This window comes from Dermacentor silvarum, chromosome 7, assembly GCF_013339745.2.
Source record: "Dermacentor silvarum isolate Dsil-2018 chromosome 7, BIME_Dsil_1.4, whole genome shotgun sequence".
Lineage (NCBI taxonomy): Eukaryota > Metazoa > Arthropoda > Arachnida > Ixodida > Ixodidae > Dermacentor > Dermacentor silvarum.
This window is the reverse complement of record NC_051160.1, coordinates 118680295-118690760: the sequence shown is the minus strand read 5'-3', so window position 1 is coordinate 118690760 and position 10466 is coordinate 118680295. Positions and strand designations below refer to the sequence as shown.

The window sequence follows — 10466 nt, the reverse complement described above, 5'->3', positions numbered from 1 at the left end:
CAAATGGCAGCTGTCGGCGAAATGCCTGTCCGATAACTGAAAGTTCGCACATGCACGGCCGTGGCACATGTTTGCTTTCACTACGAGAGCGCTTGAATACTGCAGACTGGGTTTGCTGTGCGTACCTCCGCCGGTCGTTTCCATTACGTTGCTGTAACGTTAACGGGGGCTAAGAAAAATTTTGACCAGCTCTCGTGTAATCTTGACTTAACTTCGAGTGCGCATGAGTCTCTGAGAATGAGAAAGGACAAGGTGACCAGAAGGGGTGCATTTTATTGCTTCTGGATGACTGTTGCATCTGGGCATTCCGTTGCTCTCGGCACCACAAAGTTGCCTTTCTCACTTGAGTTACGAACACGAATGGAAAAAAAGGAATACCTGTACAATTGCTTCACCACGTGTTCACAGTTAATGCGTTCGCGCGCTAATGAATAAAGAGACGTTGAGGAGAATCTCGGTCAATTTTTATTTCTCAGAAAAACAGGCCCCTGGAGATCATCTTTTCCACATACAAATCCATTCGCCAGGTAGCGTAGACCTGCGGACGAGAGAGACGGTGAATAAATAAAAAAAAAAACACTCTGTGGCCATTTAGGGGTAAATACGAGAGAAATGCTTTAGTATAACGGGGCGCCTCTTGGAGGTTCCGGATCCATGATTTAAGCCGCGTTCACCACATCGCAGCAAAGTGTTGTGCAAGAGCTCACTCAATACACGTCCTACCTTGTCGAGGAGCGAAGTGCAACTGACGGCAGTGCTGAGATGTCAATTGCAATATATGTATATATAGATATATATATATATATATATATATATATATATATTGTAGCGAAGAAGAGAGACGCTAGTGGGTTCAGCGCTACTGGCTTGAAACGTTAGTGGGTCGAGCGCTTCTACAGGTGTTTATTTGGCAGCGCTCGGAGCAGCGCAACGTCGACGGGCAGGGCAATCACAGCTTCCAAGCACGAGAGCCGTTGCCCAGCGAGAGCGCTCGATCCACTAGCGTTTAGAGCCAGTAGCGCTCAACCAACTAGCGTCTGTCTTCTTCGCTACAATATATATATATATATATATATATATATATATATATATATGTGTGTGTGTGTGTGTGTGTGTCTCAATAGCGCGTGTCCCGTTCCTAACTTCTTTCACGGCACCGGTTTGTGACACCCAGTGGCATTAGTCTTCCGCCTCAAAGAAAAGCACAGTCTCGATCAACTACAAAATACAAAGCGTAAAAGTAACAAAGCCGTGCACACACAGGAAGCATCGGACAACATTAAACGTTGTCAGGAAAGCAACCGGAGAAGTCACGTGAAGGCAGGAAGGAGCCGCAATAACGCGCGAAATGCGGCTTGAGGTAGTGACGCGTCTCGTTATAATTCGTAACAGTATCAACGGGCCGATCTATATATATATATATATATATATATGTGTGTGTGTATGTATATATAGTGCTATTTCTGGGTGTCGCTAGGTCTACGCAGTTCTTGAGAAATGCACAAAATAGAATAACCTAAATATCTGCTTCCCAGTAACGACACATGACATTAGGCGACTTGGAGGACCCTTAAATGGTCGTAAATTGAAAAAGTACGGTTCATAAACCTGTTCAACCTATGATAGATATTAAACAACACTCGCGTTCTGTATGGTACTCGTTCTGCATGTGGCGCAGCTGAGTGTTTAATTGGCTACGGAAGGATGATCCGGTATCTAAATACCCACGTAAACGTCAGCCGCGGCAAAGCACCCACTTTCGAAGAATATGATGGTGATTGATGATTTCTAATCGAATTCAATCCAAAACGGGATGGCTATATACAAAGAGTCACCGATCCTGTACGATCTAATCAAGTTTTAGAATGTATGTAAATACACGTAAATATGTAAATATTGCAGTCTGGCACTTTAGTCCCTCTGCTTATCTTGTAAGGTTACCAATGCCTGTACCGAGTCTGGCTCCTTTTATTCACATGCTTTTTTTTTCATGAGTAATCAAAACGTCTGCAGCTGATCTCGACCGCTGACCTATTAACGTTTCCTTCACCCCATGCCTCCGGAAGGTGGAGCCCCCTACTTGTTCTCTACTGTCGAGGCTGGGTGAACATCGTGGAATTCCACTACAATATGCTGGGTCATCTCTGGATCTTTTGCTGCTGCAGAGAGATACCTAATCCTGTTGCGAATATTTGCTTTTTTATGTCCTTGCTCTCAGGTATCCACATCGGGCTTCAAAAGAACAAGGCACTGCCATTTGTTGTCGTAAATGTTTGTTTAGATTTCTTGCTTGCCGTCTTTATAAAACTCCGTGGATATTTTTTTTTTGTTTCTGTCCTCCGAAACTAATTTACGGTGTCTGTTTCTCTTACTTTCATTTCAATTGCTCCGGGTTATCTATTTACCATTTCAATAACCCATTACTTATTTGCCAACTTTCCTTTCCTATTACTCCATTTCACGCCTAAACGATCGAGGTTGCTCAGATTGTATGGCGGACTCCTAAATAAATTACTAACAATATACACAACGCCGGCCATCTAAAGATAGAGCAAAAATAAATATTCTTAAGGTAATAAAGGGCGGTCGTGCCTTTTAACCGGCATCTTAACTACAGTGCTGCCTGAAGCACATCGCATAAATAGGTTCGTTCTTCACAGGCCCTTAAGGAAAAGCAATGTATTCAGAAACATTCATGCAGTTTTCTTAAACGCAACTGCGATTATCGGACAGCGAGCTTGAAAAATAAAATAAACCAATAAAACAATATGATCACAGGCGGGAATACTTAGTTGCAAGTGTTTCCGCTTAGTCCTAAGTGTTTTTTGAAAAACCACCGAAATATAAGTTAGCGGACCATAAGCCTTACCGATGCCCTAATAATAGATTATTGTTGGAAATATTGCTTATGATATTGCCATATTTGCCATCGGGCCTGACAAGACTGAGCAAAACCATAAAACTACAAATACAATAGCGGACTCGCGTCTTCTAGTCTGAACTAGACACCTAAACTTTAAAAAAGTTAGAATAAAGCAAGCATTGCGTGAGCACGTGTTTTCAGCTTTGTGAGGCCACCATGGGATATTTTGTTCACCAGGACTCGTACCAGTGAATATGTAATAAGTGGAAAATAACGATATGGAGGTTATTATTGATCAAGGACACCGCATACTCATTACCATTATAGGTATTTTTCTTAAAGTATATCAGGACCGACTACTCGTTCTAAGCGATTCCGGCACTCGATCAGCTGAACAGTATGCCACAATTTCTTTATTTTTAAGAAGTTTTTCATCCTCTGCTTTGTTATGCACTTTGACTCTCCGTACTACAGCTTTAGATAAACGTATTGAGGAGGGCGCCTTACCGCACATTTTAGTGAAGCAAATGGCATGCGTAAGCAATAAAGCCTAACTACTGATACGAATGGTATCTTCGGCTGGTCGTTCTCGAGTGCTATAAGACGCTCTGACACGCGACACCGTATTGGGTTGGTTGAAACGGAGCGCTCGAAAGTGTTTTGGCTATTTCCATCCATGTGATCAGATCTGCTCAAGAGTGTTCAGAGCCGCTCCGACTCTTTCGCCGGAGCGGCTCCAAGATCTCGGCCGACCTCCAATCACGTGACGCCTGCCATTTCCGTTTGTTGAGCGGTGAAAGCGGAAGTCGCCATCTTTCTCCGGTCTGTGCTGTGCTGGGACGTCAGCGCCGCAGTCACGTATTCGCGGAAATTGCCCACGGATCCGTTTCCGTCGCTTTAGGCATGTTCGTTTGAGATGATCTGACACTGGCTCGGACTAAGAGTGGCTCAGATCTGAATGCTCCTAACGAGAGCCTTGGAGCGTCAAGCTGAAGATACCAAAAATTTAGTTTGTTTGAGATTGTGCAACGTTCGAAAAATGGCGTAGTTACTAGTTATACTACGCAATTACCGAGCATCAACTTCACAGAGCTATAAGAAAAATCCGAGGACAGCAAAGCACTTCTTATGAGTTGTGAATGCGAAAGCATTAATGTCCACTTGAACGCCGCTGAGCGGTGCTTCGAATTTTGTGCTGCGAGAAATGTTTCTGAGTTTTGCTGCGGGCTGTTACAAAACTTTGCGATTAAATTGGTGCGGGTAATTTTTCGCACAGTTTCTACGTTGACATGTTGGCTGTAGACCGGAATCATTTAGACGATATTGCTGAGAAATCAAGGACGCCAGATGCCACCGACGACCTGTGCGACGAGAGACCGAGGAAGCAGCAGCGGTCACCAACGGGGCATCTGCGTGACGCCCCGTGGCATCGCGTCGCCGCATCTACTCCGTCGAGGCGCGTTGGTGACGTGGCGTCGCGGCGATACCCTCTCCCCTCAGGCAACGCCTGGCGCGCTCGGTTTCGCTCGTTCTGCTACGTCGAGGTCCGAGCCAGTAAACGCGAGACAGCGTCACGAGCGCGTGAGGCACGATCGTGACGTGGCATCGCAGCTAATGGGAATTTAGGTGCCATTTTGCTGCTACAGACGCCGCCGGATTTTTCGTTCAATGGGCCATTTGACGCTTTAGCATCACAACGCTGCTAATTTCATCCCGCTTCCAAAACACTTACGTCTATAATCAGCAAGCAGGTTTCCATGCCGATGTAGGACACGTGGTAGAACTGTGTCGCACCAAAGACAGAACCATAAAAAGCGATCTTTGTGAATCATGAAAGCGTTCATGAACAGGCAAGACTGTTTCCGTGATTGTAATACAAAAAATAATTCGAAGAATAAGCGGCGCAGTTCGACAAAATACTCGATAGCTTGAGAATTGGGGACCCAAGCGGCTTGAGGACCCAAGAAAATTGCGGACCACAAGTGTGCGTGCGCAGAACCCAAGCCAGTCTTGGGTTCTTGGGTTAGCGTTGATCCAAAACCCCAAAATCGAAATTCAGCGTGGGTCCCCAAGCCGTCTTGAGTCGCCCTCGCCAATGACAATTCAATGATGACAATTCGTCACCGTTTTCCATCGCAAAACGAAACATTATTCGAAAAACGTCGTCTTCGACGCTTCCGACGTCGAGCCATTTTTTTTTGGGAGACCTACACTGCGACCATCCACGTGGTGGGTAAATCGCTTGTGGCAAGGGTAGAAAGAGATTGTCGACGTCAGCCAACCTCAAATAAGCCTACAGCAGATGGTCGCAGAGCAAACTTGCTGTCCTTTTACAGATTTTTTGGCATTTTACACAGGAGAACTCGCCGTGTTGAAGTGCGTAATAACAAAGCACCATCTGAGAGCCCTTGTCTTCGATTGGATTTGCTTGGCCTAAAACAGCACACTTAATTCGTAATATTCACACAGTGATAACAATTGTTACGTTTTATTGTTTGAACTTGTTGCTCAAAAATGCATTCGGTTCGTTTTCACTTGTAAGAAAAACTTTTCTCCTTTTTGCTTTCAAGCCCCCTTTTATTTTCCCCACTGCGCCGTCTCGACCCAACGCTGTCAGAGTTTGACCCATTTCTCATACTCTGCCGCTCCTCCAAACCCAACAGCAGCCTACCCAACGTGACCTGGGGAACCAGAGTTTTGGGTCCCCAATTCTAAAGCTCTCTAATGAAACATTTTAGCGTTTTTTTCGCTCTCGGATATCGCTACATTGCAGCGCGGTATGCAGGAAAAAGGCAGTGAAGAGCCCCACGGTCGCTCGATAAAAATTGGCCGCATATCTGCTTGCTTCGCTGCAAATGACGTCGAAAGACGATAGTCTTCTGCCGACCCTGATACATAACTCCCTCTCTTCTCACCCCTCCCACCCTTCGCGCTCTTCCCCTCCCCTCTCATTCCTTCCATGATGGATGCAATGGGAGTTTTGCTGAATTCAATTCAAATTTCCCGCGTTCGCCCTGCTCTCGAGCCATCTGTTGGGACCTTTTATTGCTGTTGGCTTAAAGCCGGCTACAGAGCTGCGGCTCCAGTCGGCTTGTGTTTAACGCGTAGTGTATCTTCGACACCATTTATAACGCATTGATTTTTTCATTTGCAGCGTTTCATTTTTCATTTCTTTCTGTCTCTCTCTTTCTGTCCATCTGTGTTTCATTTTCTGTTTCTCTCCTTTCTTTAAACGTCTCTCTCGCTCTCATTTTCTCTTTCTCTTGCCCATAGCAAGTTCTGTTAGAATCGTTGGTACAACGCAATCACATTGTTCCCATAAATGGATATTCTACAAGTCTGGGTGTATAGCCTAGTGGGCATAACGTTCGCCTTCGGACCGTGGCTACCCGGGCTCGAATCTCGCCTGTAATCGCCAGACAGACCAGGGCCGCGATATTGTAGCGATGCCTTATGACTTATTCTGTACTAGTCTTACCATCCATCGCTCACGGCGGGCTGATCCCGTTGATAACGCGAGCGGACCATCGCTATGACCCCTGACAAAGCGCGATAAACGCGAAAAGTCATAATTACCGGAAAGGCATCGCTACAAAATACCGGCCCAGACACGCGTTCAGGGTGCCCTGGCTCTCCGTGGAAGATACGAATTTGTAGCCAGCACTGTCCGTCATTCGTATGCAGATACAACAGCACCGGGAGGAAAAGTTACGCTCTGGTTAAATACTAGAAACTCCATGGTTCCGCCTGTTCGCTACACGTGCACTAAAACGGTGGGTTATTAATACCTTACCTTCCTCCACTCCTTATCACTCCGTGGTCTTTTGTTGAAAATGCTCTGGCTGGCTGCGGCCAGGGGCTGCAATAAGATGAGTCGAACATGATGTGCCACAAGACAAACGAGCAAGCGCTACAGAGGAAACGTTACACTCACTTCTAGAGGTTTACTGGAAAAGCACAAAGTACTGATGTAGGCGAAGAATTCCGGGTGGGTGGATACAAGGTTAAAGTGAAAGAAACGATTCACTGACGATTGCGATACTCCCTAATGCGAAATATCAGTGCAGCTTTAAACGGGTTTTCATTTCGCGATATATCGGCTGGCGCGGACAATCTGTCTCGTGCGGCACGTTGCAGATGAAGCGAAGTGTGGCGCGTCTGCCTCGTTAATCAAGAGATCGCGAGAGGAAGCACGTGGGTGACGCGTGGGCGCGATTTACAGCAGCCGCCGTAGACAGACTTCCCATATGACGCGCGCTACTCCGGCGCCATCTCGTAGCCATCGTCGTCGCACTAAGCTTTTCTTCTCACGCTTTCGCTGCACACCCTCCTCCTCCGCTTTCCTCCTCGCGTCCTTCATCCCCCGCTGCGCTCCGCGTACGCTCTTTCATCCTTAGCTGTTCTCGTTCGCTCGGTTACGCCGACGCCGATGCTCGCCCCAGGAACGGGCGCCTCAGAGCTGCGCTCTAAAAGTGCACGCATTGCATCCGCTGCGCGAATTGCTGGACGCGAAACGTTCGTTGGTGTCTGCGTAGAACGGCGTTCTTGATGAGCGACAATTCGCAAGTACAGAACACACGACCAAGCTGAATACATTTTCACCGGCATGTGCCTCGCTCAATATGAAGGTGTTGCGCCCGACATGACGAAGTCGGTATGGATACGTTGGAATGGCGTTGACGGAATGACGACGATGGAATGGTGACACGCAGTGATGATGATGGCGTGACGCCGAAACCTGATGACGACTAAATTGCAGCGCAATGACGACTACAAAGTAAATACGGCAAAACGATGACAATGCTATCACAGCGAAGGGCTGATCACAATGGAAGGAAGGCGATGAAATGACGATTACTGAATGGAGACGATGCCGTATTTCTGGTGGAGCCCCTACATCACCCGCCGCCGCGGGCCACCTCGGTACTATGTGCTAACGGTACCGAGGTGGACCGCGGCCGTGGGTGGTACTGGTACCGTTAGCACTATGTGCGGTACCAGCCAATCGTGCAAAACACTAGCAGCCAGCAGCGAGCGTCGAAAAGGGGAGAGGTGGAGAAGCAAGGAATGCTCCGGTTTAATACAAGAGAAAAAAATTCACAGCACTATCATGTGGCATCAATGACGGCAATTTCATCGTGCTGAAGTAACTACTTATACACGTGTTGCGGCCAGAAAGAACAAAGCACGCTTCGACTACTGCTTCCAATAGCTCCATTTCGCTTATTTCATGATGGCGTTAGCAAACACGCGTGTTTTCGGAGAGTGGATGACGTCCATACGTGACACTTTATGTTCAGTCGATGCCAAGAAGCCCAATTTTCTGCTCCGATAAGGAGAGGTGGTTGCTATTAGCGTCACTTCCGTTTTGTAGTGGTAGAAAGACGCGTGCACCGGGCATGAGGCCAAGGAATTGTGCACGACCAATCAAACGAGAGGCATCCGTAGCACTCGATAGAACAGGTAACTGCCATATCAGTTCAGCGGGCTCCAGCAAGTTCGAAGAAGGTTTATGAAAGAGAAAAACTGCCATCTCCCTGAGTGTGACACGAAACTACAACAGGAAACTTAACTAATTTGAAAAAAAAAGAAAAAAAAGAAAAGCTTTGTAGCTGAAGAAAAAGTTGCCCTGGCCTGGGAATTAAACCCACTACCAACGCTTTGCCAGGTTGGTCTTTGTACCATCTGAGCTACAAAGGAGGCTAGCCTAACGCAAAGCGAGGGCGAATTAATCGACAACGCGAGTCGCAGGAGCATAGACTAAAGCAAATTAGTTGTGCGGAAACGCGCAAGGTCGAGGAACGCGAATGAACGGGAAAATTGTTATTCACCTGACTGTATCACGTAGCGACAAAAGCAGTTTTTTTGCTATTTGTTCGACAACGGCTTGCCGTAAACAAAGCTCGTCGCGGTGGCTCAGTGAGTACACGGCGGTTCGAGCACGAAATCGTGAATTTTACTCTCGGCTGCGTTTCGGTAGGGGGCTGTTTCCAAGTATGCCATGAGGTATACCTACCTATAGGTACACGTTATAAGAGACCCCATGTGGTTAAAACACAGCCGGAGTGTCGCATTGCGTAAACACTCTAAATGAAGCGTCACCCCGCTCTTCGCGCACATTCTTCTATTTACAGTGGGCTACGGGTCCTACGCCATCTAGGGATTATTTACGTGACGTCTCATACGCAAAGTTGTTGTGCTATTCGCAGCTGCCACTGTCCTGCTACGGGTAAGCAAATCGAGATAACGTGTATCACCGTGCTAGCTGTACAGCAATATAGCGGCCTCGATACTGCCAGTATAACCAACGCAAACTCCGTTCCCTCCCTTTATTATCAATTTGTACACCAGTCACTGGTTTGCTAGTGCAAAAGCTGCCGTATTCACATGTATTCCCGTCACACCTAATCATTTTCCATTCCATCACTCATTGAGTGGTGCATTCCGTTATTATTCGGGCTTCGGCTCCATTGGTTAGTACTTCATGGTTGAACGCACTGGTTGTACTGCATAGTTGTACAGAGGCCGTATTATGTAAGAATTGCTTCCCACTGTTTATATTCTCTTATCGCGATCTAGACGAGAGGCAGATAATGTCGAAAACATATACGCGTCGCGTCCTGCCTTCGTCATAAAGAAGGTAAATCAGGAAGAATCCTTACTTAAGACCGCCTTATATTTTTTTTGTTTTTCAAGCAAACCGGTAAGTGAACTGGCGCTGACCAGGAGGCGCCGCGACAGTCTGACGGTCCTACCAAGATATGCTGACGCCGTCGGCAAACGAACCCCTGAAAACGGTACGATATTTTGAGCGATAACAGATGCTCGCCTGTGTAAACGTTTGCTTTCGCCCGATCGGTCCAGCCAAGCTCTGTGTGTGGCCAGGTGCGTTGAGAGCAGCGCAATGCACTCCTCTCTTGCTCTCATGCCGGTGCCCAGTCGGGTCAGACGCTGGACACCTGTGCCTCAAAATTATCGTGGGATTTGCTGGCGCGAAATCGCGGTTTGTCCTATACTGAAAACTGTTTCCTCCGACCGCTGTAGGCCTGTGGGGTATGCCGCTGTCGCTGACGTTCAAAGTTTCAGCGCTGTTTGCCCATTACCACTGCCGACCTGAGAGTGTCTGCCGAATGCAATTTTGGTCCTGCGAAGATTTCTTATTCGATGAGCGGGATCGCCTCTTGACTAAGTTGCCCACGATACACTTCAAACAGGTTGAGACATGTTCTAGCATGTTCTCTGTCTGAAGTGGTGACAAATGGCTGAGCAAGGAAAGCGTCAGATTGGAGCAAACATTTTGATAGGAGGTGTTGCGAATATGAACATGACAGACGGGGCGACGTGTGAACTTCTCCTTACTCGATTGCTTCGACAGGGCAGGAGCGACGGTGAAATGCGTGAACATAGCGGTAAAAGTGCCGCCAAGTTCAGCGGCCAGTATCTTCGTTTCGGCTACACGCATTTTGTGTGACGGACAAGCCTACTTTTTACTGATCAGCGTCGTGGCTTTTGTAACAATTTTCAGATATGCCGCGTATTTGAGCATCGACTGTGCGATATTCATTGATTTGCATATTTATTTCTTCTACCTCGCAGGTTTATT

General features: G+C 47.1%; 1 protein-coding gene across 1 annotated transcript in view; it reads right to left on the bottom strand.

Moving 5' to 3' along the window:
• Positions 1 to 453: 453 nt before the first annotated feature.
• LOC125946558 (uncharacterized) overlaps positions 454 to 10466 on the bottom strand; it is a 31968-nt gene continuing 21955 nt past the window's right edge. The window contains exons 7-9 of the mRNA XM_049670056.1: positions 6657 to 6722; positions 4596 to 4646; positions 454 to 538 (exon numbers count right to left, since the gene is read on the bottom strand). Of these exons, the coding sequence (XP_049526013.1) occupies positions 473 to 538; positions 4596 to 4646; positions 6657 to 6722 (183 nt within the window). The 3' untranslated portion in view covers positions 454 to 472. The remainder of the gene's footprint in view (positions 539 to 4595; positions 4647 to 6656; positions 6723 to 10466) is intronic.